At 51.5% G+C, this 14,371-nt stretch overlaps 1 protein-coding gene across 3 annotated transcripts in view; it reads left to right on the top strand.

The window, feature by feature from the left end:
• Neurl1 (neuralized E3 ubiquitin protein ligase 1) overlaps window positions 1–14,371 on the top strand; it is a 75,961-nt gene that overhangs the window by 32,818 nt on the left and 28,772 nt on the right. The window contains exon 1 of one of the 3 annotated variants that reach the window (XM_069994119.1): window positions 4,733–4,882. The exons of the other annotated variants lie outside the window; for them this stretch is intronic. Within the exon in view, the coding sequence (XP_069850220.1) occupies window positions 4,849–4,882 (34 nt within the window). The 5' untranslated portion in view covers window positions 4,733–4,848. Of the gene's footprint in view, window positions 1–4,732; window positions 4,883–14,371 lie in introns of those variants that run through there. 3 annotated transcript variants of the gene reach the window in all.

Genomic DNA, 14,371 nt, shown 5'->3' with positions numbered 1-14,371 from the left:
CTCCCCTCCCGGGCCTCCTCCTACCTCACAAAAGCTAGTGCCTCTCCCCTATCCAGCTTTGCCTTCTATACCTCTTGATACCCCCTGGTCTGTAGCCCAGATACCAAACATAGCACCAGAAGGTCTTAACCCTGAGTTCAAGTCCTCCTTCCATGTGCCACCTTGGGAAGGTCTACATGGCTTATGGGCCCTCTATTGCTATCTATATGATGGGCACAGGGTTTCACTTGAAGATAGAGGCTGGGCCTGGGGGCCTCCCCGGCTAAGAGATCTGAGGGTCTCCCGTTGCTGACCCTGCCTTTGACTGGAAGATCTGAGAGGGCAGGTTTAGGGTGATGCAGGGCTTTGAGGAACATGGATGAGAAAGGACTTGGCGAGGAAATTTAGACTAGATAGGCTACCATGGAAACGAAGGCACGGGAGGAGGAGGGGTTAGCAGAAAAAGGTCAGGAGCCAGATCAGAGGCTGGCAGAGGAGGCAAAGCTCTGGGGTGGAAGGTTTTAAAAGTTTGCTGGGCTCAGCGAAGGGGGTGCTGAAGTTCTCTCGGTGGGAGCAGAGGGCAGTTCCTGCTCCCCTGGGAAGAAGGGAGCTTCTTTTGTAGTCTAGGGATCCAGGCAATTCGATCAGGCCAGATAACACCCAAGATCGATATGCCCCACTGGCTTAGAAGTAGTAATTCTTCATCCAGCGCCCCATACATCTATCTGTCTTTGCTAAGATGGGGTCTTCAGGGTCTGTCTGGGCCACTGATTAGTATAGATGGGAAGTCTAGCTCATGCCTGACTCGGCTCCTCTGTCTTCATGTTGGCTCCATCCCTGGAATGTCACCCTCTGCCCACTGGAAAACTACTAGGTTCTGTTACCACCTGGAAACCTTCTGACTCCTTATGAGAAGGTCCACTATCCTCTTGTCTCCTCCCCACCAAGCAAGAGAGCTCCTTGACCTTTGACCTTTTCTGGATAGATCAAGAGTTTTAATGTCAGGCAGATTTATTTCTCCCTTAGGATAATCTCTCTGAGCCTCAGTTTTTGTAGCCTGAAAGGGGGGTGAGTAGTAACTCCTGAAGGAATATTGCGCGATTAGGTGAAATCAGGTTTATAAAATACTTAGCTCTCTGGCCTTGTATGTAGTGACTGTTGAAACATTGGTAGCATTTATCTCCTCCTCTGTAGATCTGCCTGTAGACTTGCCAGTCCCCTTCCACGGCCTTCACAATGTGCAGAATGATGCTCCAGGGTAATTTGGCCAGAGCCTACAGAACCTCATTCCTTGGTCCAGAATAGCTTTCACTAGAAATGAAAATCCTTTCCTGACTTGTTTCTGTCCATCAGCCCATTGGCTTTTGAAGGGTGAGCATTAGATCTTACTTGCCAGTTGGTCCATGGCTGATAATACATAGTGTGTATTTGCTGAGTGAATGAATGATGAAGATTTGAGGTTTTCTCCCTGCTTTTAATAATAGAATTTTCTAGTCAAATGATATCTTTTGCAATGTCCTAATGAGTAAATCTGAGACAAGTTGCCTCTCAGTTTCTGCTCTATAGAAGGAGTACTCCCGCACCTTCACCCACAGAGGCTCTAGGCACTGATCTTGGGACAATATAGTGGGGGCAAGCTCAGATACAGGCCATCACTGCATCTACTGAGGAGAGGGTATCAGGATCCAGATAAGCTGACTGGAAAAACCCATCAGTGTGCGGTATTGGGAATGCTCAGACAAGGTCTTGCTGTATATCCCAGGCTGGCCTCAAACTCACAATCCCAGCCTCCTGAATGCTGGGATTTCAGGCAGAGACCACCATATCCAGCTCTATTTCATGTTTGCCATTGCATACTTGAAGTACTCCCAGCTGCCCAAGTTCCAGCTCAGCCTGTCTGTACTGGGTGACCATGCTGTGTGTGTCCCACAGTCCTGTTTCCAGAGAGTGACATGAATTTGGTTCCATTCATGAGTCCCACATGATGTTAGGTCTCAGAGGACCAGGTCTCAAGCCCTGGCGGATATAGATGCTGCTCCCTGCCCTGCTGCCTCCTCCCTCTTCCCACACAAGCCCCACACCAGATGGCAGAGTGACCTTTTCCAACCGCATGGCTGTTTTGTTGTTGCCGCTCTGCTGAAACCTGTCAAGGTTTCCCCATGGTTCTCAGGAAAAATGACCTTGTCACCTAGTCCTCCAGGGCCTCCAAGGTGACAAGGTCATTTTTCTGCCCACAGCAGATTCCCCCAGACCCTTCCTGCTGAACAAGCTCTAGCAAAACCTACCTGGCTTCTCTGCCATGCAGCCCCAGGGCCTTTGAACACTTGTGCTCACACTCTGAAACACTTTCCCCTCAACCTACCTTTATGACACATGGACATTAGCCATCAGATCTTGTCCCTATTGCTTTTCAGAGACACCTGTCCCAAGGTCCCCACCCCCACCCCCATTTAGAGTACCTTTCTAGGATTATATGTTTGTTACTGTGTTTCTTTTTGGACTGTAGATCCACAAGAGCCAGGATCCACATCTCTTCTTACCAGGTTAGCGTCTGGTACATAGTAGGTGCTCCACAACATGGACAGAATGATGGAGTAAGTTGCTGAGATGTGTCCAGGAGAAGCTAGGACAAGCAGAAATAAGGCCCTCGTAGGGGGCAGTGCTCTGAGGCTCAGAGGAGAGGCACACTCCAAAAACAGGGACTCACTGTGTACCTGAAGCCTCAGAGAGCTTCTTGGAAGAGGTATTCTTGGTGCTGGGTGGGCAAGAAGGGACATTCTAAGTAGGAGCAGGCAGCAGGAGGGAGGCTGGTGTCCAGGCACTGGGCCCAGCCAGGTATCTTAAAAGGCAGGTGAAATGAGGGGCCTCCCAAGTAGCTTTTGCCATGGTTTTCTCATCTGTAAAATGGGCATAAAATAAGCTCACGTAAGAGGACTGAGCAAGTCCATGTGTGCCACATGCTTAGAACTGCTTGTGTTGCTATTGTTATATGTGTGATGCAGCATCCTCTTAGTCCTATGCATAGGCCTCCCACCCCTACAGGTAGATCTGAGGTGTCTAAGTGTACCCATGCTGTGATTTCAGGAGCCTCTGCCAAGGAAGGGGGCTTTGCATAGAATGGAGCCACTGTCTTGTCCCTAATCAGCATATGGGCCTCTCAGCATATCCACCAGCTTCCCTCTCCTCTCTCCCCATCCCTCAGACCTCATCCTGTGTATGTGTGTGTGGGGGTGGGGGGGAGGGGGGAGAGGGAGCAGAGGGGATGGCCCAGGCTGCTGAGTTCCATTGACTAGGAGGCAGCCTCTGCCTTTTCCATATTTCCTTCTCTAGGCCCAAACCCTCTACCTTCCACCCAGACCTTTCCTGAGGAATGCAGATCCCTAAGTGTGAGAGCCAAGGCAGAGCTTGGGAGCCAGGAGCTGTGCTGTTGTCCTAAGAGAAGCCCTTGTCCTGTGGAGGGCTGCAGTGGACAGCAAGAACATCCCATAGACCTGGGCTGGAGTCCTGGCTCTGCTCCGCTCTACTGGGGAGCCTCAGGCAACCTCCTTAGCCTTTCAGAACTTCCACCTTCTTTTCGGTAAAATGGGTATACTAGAAGCCCCAACCACCTAGATTAACCCGCAGATAGCACTCAAAGTGCTCAGTGCTCAGTGCTCAGTGCTCAGTAAGCATCCTGTGTCTAGCACTGCCCTTTTGGTGATGATCTGGGCTTCCAAGCACGCTTACTTAGGTCTGCAGAGGACTGTCTTTCCTACTTCACAGGACTACTCTCTCTGCACCTTTCCTCTCCCCAAAGTGTGGGGTGTTGGGTTCTGCACCTTAAGATGTCTCCAGAATCTGCAGTCTGTGGGAGAAGACACGTGATAAGTACTTCTGGTAGGCAGGTGGCTAAGTGCGCACCGTGGCGGGTGCTTGTGAGCTTCTGTCAGCATCACCATGTGGCATGAGGTTGTTGTGCAGTGCAGGTCTCTGCTGCTGTGTGGGGTGTGGGGTGGGGGAGATCTGAACATGATTAAAGGAACGGTTTGGTGCCGGGATTACTGCCTGGATGTGGTCTGCACCCCAGTCCGGTCACTTTCTAGGAGAGTGACCTCTCTTTGCCTTGGTTGTCTCATCACGAAGGCAGTAATACAAATGGTACCTGTTGATGTAGCAGTCATCCTGACCTCGTCCACCATTCAGCCTGGAAGGACGGAAGGAGTTAATCCTCACACAGTACTTGGAACAGAGCCTGGAAGGGATGACAGTGGTGTTAGTTAGCTATTTGTTCATAAACCCCTTGGCTTCCCTGGCGGACCCTTTGAGAATAGGGGCAATGTCTGTCTTTCTCACTTACCTGTCCTTGCCTGGCCCCAGGTCTGCCTAGTGGACTGTGAAGAGTGAATGACTGGGGACCTCAGTGATAGGTGAGTGTGTGTGTGTGTGTGTGTGTGTGTGTGTGTGTGTGTGTGTGTGTGTGTGTGAGTGAGTGAGAGAGAGAGAGAGAGCGAGAGAGAGAGAGAGAGCGCACGCGTATGCACACGCTCTGCTGGGGCATCTCCAGCACTTTCTGAAGCTCGGCTATTTCAGGAAGCCTCCAGTCTCCTCCTCCTTATGTAAATAAACATGACAGATCCCATCGCCTGTACCAGTGCGGGTGGGGGAGGCTCTGGCGGGTGGGAGCTGCGCGGCAGCCAGCAGGGCCAGGGGGGTGTGCGTGCGTGCGTGTGTGTGGCCGGCTGGCGTGCAGGGGGTGGGGTACGGGAGGGGCCCTGCCATGCCTGGGGGCTGAGGAGGAGGACCAGGGGGAGGAGGAGAGGAGCTGGCTGCGGGGGCAGCTCGGTGACCAGGCCAGCCACTCGGAGGTGGCCGCGCCGCCTACAGCCTGCGATGGGGGGACAGATCACCCGGAGCAACCTCCATGGTAAGGACTCCACTGATGTCTGGGGGTCTGCCCACCCCCCCCAGCATGGGGGAACCACCTGGGAGACTTGGGGTGGGGGGTGCTGGGACTGAGGCTGGGTCCTCCCTCCTCACTCCATGGGCTCTGAGGCTGTGACAGGAGGGTGGCTTTGGGTGGTCAGCACTGGTGTGAAGGAAGCCAGGTCTGGAAAAGCTGGAAGGCAGGCGGCTGAGTCTCCCTCCAGAGTGTCCTTGTCTGCTTCCCAGGGTGTGTGCAGGCCCCTCCCCCCTGTCCCCTGTGGGATATGATATCCCCAGTGTCCCTATCCACCTCTCCCGGGGACTGAAGCAAAGCACGGTCGGACAGTAGGGAACTATTGGGAGGGATGTGGGCTGTGGAGCCGGCACTGTGATCCGTGGTGGAGCTGGGGAGAAATGTGTGGTTCCCCTGTGTGAGTGTGTACGTGTGGAAGCTCTCTGTGTTTGTGTACCTTAGCACACAGGTGTGCTAGGGATGGCCCCACAGTATCCTGCTGAGGTTCTCCCAGTGTGTGTTCTGCAGGGGAGGATAACAAACTTTGAGCCCTGGGCTCCACTCAGCAGCCAGACAGAGAGGGGGGACAGGAAGGGAGGGGGCTGCTTGGCTCCCTATCTGCTGGGCTTCTGCCTGCTTGGACGCTGATTTTCCCTCTGGCTTTTGGGCTATGGCCTTGAGAGCAGCATGGCAGATGTGGCCCCAGACCCTTCTTAAGGAAGGAAGCCTTCCTTAGGCCTAAAGAACTGGATTCCTGGAGGGGCTGGCCGGTGCCAGAGAACATGAGCTGATGTGGGGAGTCCCACCATACTCCCCCCAGAACTCCTCCTTGGGTAGGGTATTAGGAAATGACTGACCTCCATCTGTTGAGAATACCGGGCACCAGAGGGGCCCATGAAAGGCCCAGGTAGCTCTCATCTTTAGGAGAATAATTTCTAATTTAAAAAAGAAAAAAAAAGTAGGGGAAAGTAAGTCATTGGCTCTCTTAAAAGGAAATGAATTTTGTTTTGGGCCTAGAGGGGCCAGATGACAGATGGGAGGCCTTGAAAGACACATAATCCCATCAGCCAGGACAGGGCCAGTGGCTGAGGCCTTGGCCTGACACTCGGGTTGGGTTGACTTGGGCCTGGCCTGCCAGGCTGTGGGGTAGCAGCTCTTCTCAGGGCTCACTGGCCCAACGGGACCTGTTGGCAGAGGCCATGGAGCTGACTGACATTTTCCACTGGAGTCAGACTCCGGCTAGCTCATGGCCTGGGAAGGACAGAAAGGCCTCCAGAGCGGGTTTAGGGGGACAGCTCTTGCTCCTCCACCTGCCTTCTAGCCCTGAGAGTGTGGGGCTTAGAGTAATAGACGTGTGTTGTGATAAGGGCAGAGGCTGGTCCGAGTCTTGGTTTTCTCATCTGTCAATGGGGTGAACAACAGCAGCCTCCTCATAATGTCCTCACGCTGTGAGGACCGTGTTGGAGCAGAGAACACGGGGAAAGTTGAGAGGGCTTGGACAGGCATTTCCTCCCAGCTTCCATTTCACTGGGAATGAGAGGATAGTTGGGTGAGCATCCAAGCTAGACCACTATTGGGAAGTTCAATCAAATGCCCTCCTTACCCGTCTTTCCTGAGCTGCCCCAGTCGCTGCTTCAGCTGCTTGCTGTCTACAGGATCAGATGGGGAGGCGTGAGCCTGCGCACCCCCAACCCCAGCTCACCCCCCATTCCCATGTCCTCACCATCCATACCCATGCCTCTACACCGGCCACCCTGCTGGCTCCACTTCCACTACCTTCTAAGAGGTGCTGGCTGCTTTCTAGGGGGGCTTTGAGCTCTCAGGGACACCCCCAGAGCACAGTCAAGTGGGTTTTCAATTGCATTTTTCCTGTGTGGTCTTAGGTTTTGGTTTATTTCACGCAGGAAGATTTTGAATGGCTAGGTTTGGTGGGGGAAGGTGGAAGGTGGCAGGGACTGACCTGGGGGCGGGGGAGGAAAGGGGGAGAAGAGAGAATCATCTAGTTCTGGGCAGGGAGCTGTGTTTTGGGTCTCTGTGTTTTTGCTATCTACAGATGGTGTAGCTGTGTTTTGAGTGTCTGCTTGTGGACCTGTGTGTGTGTGTGTGTGTGTGTGTGTGTGTGTGTGTGTGTGTGTGTGTGTGTGCATATTGAATGGATTGGGTGTTGTCCTGCCTGTGTTTCCATGTGAACGGCCACATTGGTGGCATACTCCACGCCCACAACAAGCGTGTATTGTGTGTGTGTGTGTGTGTGTGTGTGTGAGAGAGAGAGAGAGAGAGAGAGAGAGAGAGAGAGGAGAGAGAGAGATCTGTTGTGCTGGGGCTGTGGTGAGGATCAGGCTCCTCTGGGATCAGCCTGGCCAGGGACTGGTTGGAGAAATGAATCTCCATTTGGAAAACGGTGTCAGCAGTTACATGCTTGATCTCTCTCATCAGGCAGGTTTCCAGAACTGCTTCCTATGGGCCACTCCAGGGCAAGCTGGCAGGGTGGGAGTCAGCAGTGACACTGCTAAAAAGCCTCTTCTCCCCCTCCCACTCCCCTGCTCGCTTTCTTCTTCCTCTTCCTTCCCTTTCAACTCCATCTTCCTTCAGAGCTTCCTCCCAAGCGGAGGGCCCCTTGGCTGAGGGGATGACACACTGGCGACCCACAGACAAGCACCCAGACAGACTTGCCCCCTCCAGTTGGATCTCTGGACTTCACCCATAGGAGTATTGTGCTAGGATTAAGGGACCTGAGAGATTGGTTCCCCCAGTCACAGAGGGGGACACACTGTAGCTTTGACAGGGACGTATGTGGCTGAAGTCATGTGACTGGTGCCTCAGAGGAGAGGCAAGGCCTCGTCCTATCAGAGTGACTCCTCACTTCTCCTTCTTAGCTTCCTCAATCCTCAACCAGAAGTGGGGGAGGGGTGTCCCATGGCCTCCTGGAGTCACCTGTCTCCCAGAAGCAGTCCTGGCGGCTTAGGCCACAAGGAGTTCCCAAAGCCTGAGATGTCTGTGTCCTTTCCTGCATACCTGTACCCTACCCAGATCTTCAGGCTAGGTTAGCAGGCTGATCCAGCTTCACTCAGCTTAGTGCCTGGCACTCGGTATGTAACAGTAGGACTTTACCAGCGACAAGCAGGAAGGAGTGTGGCATAGAGACCCATGTTGGAGGTGTAGAGGCTCAGAGGTTGGGTGGCCCAGCCAGGCATCGTGGTGATGAGACCCAGCCCCGTGTAGAGAAAGAGGAGGTGAGGCAGAGGCCTCAATGACAGTGGGGGTGCTGCTGAGCTCCTGCTGGCTGGTGCCCAGGGGACTAGGCCTTCACCGGTCAGTCACAGCATCTACAGGTGCATGCTGGGGATAAGCCTGACCATAGAGTCGGAGCAACCATCAAACGGGCTGAGCTAGCTGTTCAGTGGGCAACACACATAGCACGCTCTTAGTGGAGTGGGCTTTTGTAAAATGCTTCTGCAGGTCTGCATGTGCTTGCTAGTGGGCACCTGGCTGCCCCCAAACCCTCAGCCCTGGCGGGGTCCCAGGACGGTGGTCTCTGGGTAAGTTCTGTCATTAGGCACACTCACCATCCACTCTAAAAGTGAATAGTTGTATCTAGCCCACATGGAGGAGAAGGGGGTTACGTGAGGCAGATGGGACACTGGGGCCCAGGTAGAGGTCCTCGCAGACTGTCTGACGGATACCCAGCTTGCAGGGATTAGGAGGTAAGGTTGGATATGAAGGCAGTCAACCTGGGTTATATACACATGAAGGGAAGAAGGAAGGAAGGAAGGAGAAAATGAGAGAAGAGAGATAAAGGAGAAAAAGAAAGAAAGGGGAGAGAGATAGGAAAGGAAAGAAAAGGAGAAGAAAAGGGAGAAGAGAAAATGGGAGGGAAGGGAAAGAGAAGGAATGAGACTCAACTGTCATAGACTTCCTTTCTCCTTCTTTCCTCATAGGGAATAGGGAGCTGATCATCTGTGTGTGTGGTTTTGTGGAAGGCGGGGGGCATGGTGGCTCTCTGAGTGGTGCAGGGCTTGACCTGTACTATGCTTCCCCTCAGTCTCTCAGGACTGACCTAAGGGCATTTGGGGGGAGGTGCTTGGAGGACAAGAACAGGAACAGCAAATGGAGTCATCTGGAATCCCCTTCTAAAACCTTGAGGTGAGTGAGACAGGAGGAGAAGGGCTGGCCACCTCTGCATGCACATCTGGCTATTGGGAATGTCAGAGTGGTGAGTCAGAGTGGGTGAGTGGGCATGTGGCTTGGATTGTAGATGAACTTGGCCATGAAGGTGTCTATTCCCAGCCACTGTCCTTCCTCTGTCTTGTCATCAGATCCATTCAGTCCTCTAAGCAGCCACAGAGCCTCGTGTACTCAGGGTACTCTGAGATTACAGGATACTAACATAGCTCCTGATGTGAGGCCATCTACAACAAAGGAGTATGTGAAGGGTTGACAGGTCATGAAGAAACTGGCTCAGGTAGAATGGAGGGCAGGGGAGAGGAGGCTGAGCACACTGGCTCCCTAGCTGGGCTTACTGGGAAATCTATTCAGCATGGCAGGTCTAGGCTAAGAGCTCATCTCCCCCATTTATCACTTATATGACCTTTTTTAAGTCAGTAGTTTTCAGCCTCTGTTTCCTAATCTCTGAAATAAGACTACTGCTATACTCTCTCTCTCTCTCTCTCTCTCTCTCTCTCTCTCTCTCTCTGCATCATGGGGCTTGAACTCAGGGCCTGGGTTCTGCTCCGAGCTCTCTTGCTCAAGGCTAGTGCTCTACCATGCTGAGCCACAGTGCCACTTCTGGTTTGCTGATGGTTCATTGGAGATCAGAGTCTCATGGACTTTCCTGTGAGAGTTAGCTTTAAACTGTGATCCTCAGATCTCAGACTCCAGAGTGGTTAAGATTAAGGTATGAGCAACCAGTGCCTGGCTATTAATTATCTATTGCTGCATAACAAATTACCCCAAGCCACTTGAAACAAAATTTAATCATGTAGAAGTTTCTGTGGTCAGGAGTCTTAGCATGGTTCAAACAGGGTACCTCTGGCTTAGCATCCTTTGTGAAGCTGCAGTCACTTGTTGGCTGGGGCTGCAACTTCATCTGAAGGTTTGACTGGAGGGGACCATCTCCAGGCTCACTCACAATTACTGGCAGTCCTGGATCATCTGATGCATAGACTTTTTCACTGAACTATACACAGCTTGGCAGCTGACCTCAGTTAAGGGGAAAGGCTGAGAAGTCAAAACAATAACCATGGAAAGGACAGACCTTTGTGAAACCCAGTCTTGGGAGTTACAGGCCATTCATTACTTTAGGTGTTTTTAGTCTAGAAGTGAATAGAGTTGGGACCAGTTCACACTGAAGGAAGGTGTCACACAGGGACATGAAGACCAGGAGTAGACATGGACCACTGGGACAAAGGTAAATAAAGATTGCTTCCCATAGACACCCACTTTGAAGGAATTATGAGGGGGAGACATAGCTGGGTATGAAGGACATCTGGTACAGAGACTAATAATATCTCAGAATCAACCTTCACAGACTTTCATTCTCCTTTTCTCCTGCTGGGAAGTGGGCAGCTACTGAAGGTTATTGAGCATGAAAGGCTGTAATCTCATGTGTGGTGTGACATCTTGGTGCTGGGCAGGGTAAGAAGAATCTCCCTTTATTCCCCTCATGATCTAATGCTTCCATTGGCCATAGAAAGGGCAAAGCACAAAGCAAGTGTTCAGTTGGTGGAAGAATCACACACTGGCAATTCCTTCAATAGCTTTTTCTGAGTACTAGCTGTGTGCTGTGAGCTAGGCAGTGGGAAACAGTAGTAGGAAGCTGATGGTTTCTGCAGGAAGCCATGCTCTTTCAGTCTTTCCCAGCCAGGAAGCTGCTCTTCAGAACACAAAGAGGTCCAGGTGACTCTTCTTCAACTCCGGTGAGAATGGAGTAGCCCAGAACTGTTATGGATGCAGACCAGAAAGGCAGGGTTGTACACAGTGAGTGTCTCAGGGCATTTGGGTTTAATTCTGCAGCAGATCTAGGGCTCAAGGCTGCATGCAGATGAATACTCTGCCTGGGCAGCTATAGGTTCCTAAAGGTCTATGGCAGAGCCTCTAACCTAGTTTGAGAGTCTGAGAGGTGTCTGAGATGGATCAAGTTTTGCATGGACCATGAAGAAAAGACAGGTACACAGTGGGAAGATGGAAGGGTATACAGCTGAGCCACTTCTGGAAATACGAGCAGTCAAGAGGGGCAGTCAAGGACCCAGGGGAGCCCACGTTGGCCCAGTTGTTTCCATCACCCTAGTCTCTTCTTTGCGTGCCCTTTTATACGGGCCCTTTGCACCATTCTTCCAGAGTCTTCCTTGTTCAATGAATGTGTACAATTCAACCAAATCAGCCCACCCTGAAATCAGAGTTTGGGGTGTCTGTGATAAAAACAAGATGGAGGCATCTGGCTTTCTGTTCAGCTAGAATGAGCTGATTTCCTGCTGTAATAGCTGTTGCTTTTGTTTATCTATTAAGCCGGGCACCAGTGTCTCACGCCTGTAATCCTAGCTACTCAGGAGGCTGAGATCTGAGAATCAGGGTTCAAAGCCAGCCCGGGAAAGAAAGTCCTTGAGACTCCTATCTCCAATAAACCACCAGAAAACCAGAAGTGGCGCTGTGGTAGAACGCTCGGACAGCGCCCAAGCCCAGAGTTCAATTCAAGCCCCACGACCAACAAAAATAACCAAACAAACAAATAAACAAGAAATGTTACATTGGAGTCAGGTGTTAAAATTTGGAAAATTGCTTTTGCATCTATGAAGTTATCAGGTCCTCATTACAGCCTGCAGAGGTGCAGGGCAGTCATCATGAGCTCTGACAGAAGAAAAAACCTTCAGGTCCAGTTTGCCCCGATGCACAGAGCCAACCTGAGGACTGGCCAGAGTTTGAACCCAAAGCCTCTTGCCTCTAATGCTCATGCTCTTCCCCGACTGTCCACAATATAAGACAAACCTTTACAAGATGAGAATGACGAGGCCAGCAATGGTCCTCAGCCATGGCTTCAAAAGAAGGCATGGGCTTAGTGGGGCCTTGAAAGACAAGAACTGCAGAGGCTCAGGCAGGGCAGGGAGAGAAGAGGATGGAGTAGGGAAAGGGCATGAACAAAGGTATAGAGTTAGGAAGGTACAAAGTGATGGAGCTCATAATAATTACAAGAACAGCAACTACTTGAATTTTTTTACATGCCATCTCATTTACTCCTCATGAGAGTCCCATAAAGAAATTCTACCTTATGATGAAACCCCTTAGTGCAATCAACACACACACACACACACACACACACACACACACACACACACACACACACACACACACAGAGACACACACGAGTAACAGTAAAGCAAAACGGGCTCCTTTGGGGGTTGAGTAGCGGCAAGAGGAGGGAGGGTTTACAAAGAGTGTGAATGAGGATGACTATACTCATGCAGTTAATTTACATGTATGTAAATAAAACAAGGAAACCTATTGAAATTGTTTTAGGGGAGTGGAGGTATAAGGGAGAGTGATGAATGGGGTGATGTTGATGGGATATGGGATCCATTATTTACTTATGTGGAAATGTCATCAAAACAACAACAGCAGCAATTCACACAGGAGGCTGAGATTTGAGATTTGAAGCCAGTCTGGGCAGACAAATCCATGAGACTTTTTTTTTTGTCAGTCGTGGGGACTGAATTCTGGGCATGGGCGCTGTCCCTCAGCTCTTCAGTTCAAGGCTAGCGCTCTACCACTTGAGCCATAGCACCACTTCCGGCTTTTTCTGCTTCTGTGGTGTTGAAGAATCAAACCCAGGGCCTCATGCATGCAAGGCAAGCACTCTACCACTGAGCCACCTTCCCAGCCCCTCCATGAGACTCTTATCTCCAACTAACCAGCACAAAACTGGAACTGCAGCATGGCTCAAGTGGTAGAGTGCCAGCCATGAGCCAAAAAGCCAAAAGTAAAAGCATGAGGCCCTGACTTTAAGCCCTAGACCTGGCACCCCCAATAAAAAGGCTCTGGCACAGCACCATTTTACAGATGAGGAAAATGAGGCTCCCAGAGGTCTCCCCATTCAAGACTGAGCTGCTGGGATTTGGAGGCAGCCAGGCTCAGGTTCAAATCCAGCTCTGAACTCTGGCTGGTGACCTCAGTGTGTAGCTTAGCTTCTGGCCTGGGGGTAGGGGAGAGGAGGGGTGCCTCTGTATTGGGGTAGCACGGGGGAAAAGTCAAGACTCTGCCTGCTGAGTGGCACAGGGTTAGGATAGGGATCTTTCCTTGTGGCAGCTGGGCTGGGACATTGGGTAAGGCAAGAGTTGTAGGCAGGGCTTGGACGGTGGCTATATGGGTACTCGTGTCTGTCCCTGGATCCCACAAGGAGCGGGCCTGTGATCTGGAGCTGGCTTGGGGTCAGCCTGAATGTGGCCAGCTGGGAGCTGTGGACACCCGGGCAGGGAGGAGTCTCTGCTGTGTCAGCCACAATCTCCCTGGAGGCCCCCAAGGCTCTGAGAAGCCTGTAAAGCTGTCATGAAGGGTCCTCCCTGGGACCGCTGCCAGCGGGGAGCAGTTGAGCAGTTCACACATCTACCATCCAAGCCCTTTGCGGGGGATGCTCCCCCATCCCGACCACCAGTACCATTTCTACACAGCCTGTCCCTCCTTGGCCTACTATCTTGGACTTGTGGGAAACTGATCCAATATTAGTGGAAAGGACCCTAGACATGGCATTGAAAGACCAGGTTTGTTGGTTTGTTTGTTGTGTCAAGTCCTGGGGCTTGAACTTAGGGCCTGGGCAATGTCCTGAGCTTTTAGGTGTCAGGCTAGCACTGTATCACTTTGAGCCATAGCACCTGGCTTTTCGGTGGTTAATTGGAGATAAGAGTCTCATGAACTTACCAGCCTAGGCTGGTTTTGAGCTGGAATCCTCAGATCTTAGCCTTCTGAGTAGCTAGGAAAACAGGTATGAGCCATGGATGCCTGGCTAAGACCAGGGTTTTAGTCCCAGTTCTGTTCCACAATTACTGTGTGACTTCAAGTGCATAGCTTCTCCGAATCATAGAATGGGGACCATTTAAGGAGTCATAGTGCACCATCATTAGGTTGGTGGAGTGGCTCAAGTGGTAGAGCACTAGCCTAGCAAACACAAGGTCCTGAGTTCAATCCCCAGTACTACCCTCAAAAAAGAAAAAAGTACATACCATTGAAGTACCAAGAGGGACTTTCACCCCCAGCTACCTCCTCTAGACCTTTGGTGTAAGGCCTGTCTTCAAATTACTACTTATTTTGCTTTCTGTCCTCCCACTGCTCATGCGTGTTCATGCCTGTTGAGATAGGAGACGGACCAAGCAGAAATGGGGCCTCCAGAGTCTCAGGACCCCAGCGAGAGCTGTGATAGTAGAGTGAACAAGAGGGGACTGGAGACCTGTTGATTTCCAAGATAGGATTGGCAGCTTCATGTTGGTCTCTCAA

Source organism: Dipodomys merriami, unplaced genomic scaffold, assembly GCF_024711535.1.
Source record: "Dipodomys merriami isolate MVZ:Mamm:240054 unplaced genomic scaffold, mDipMer1.0.p SCAF_102, whole genome shotgun sequence".
In the NCBI taxonomy this organism is placed as follows: Eukaryota; Metazoa; Chordata; class Mammalia; order Rodentia; family Heteromyidae; genus Dipodomys; species Dipodomys merriami.
This window is presented reverse-complemented; position numbering and strand designations above follow the sequence as displayed.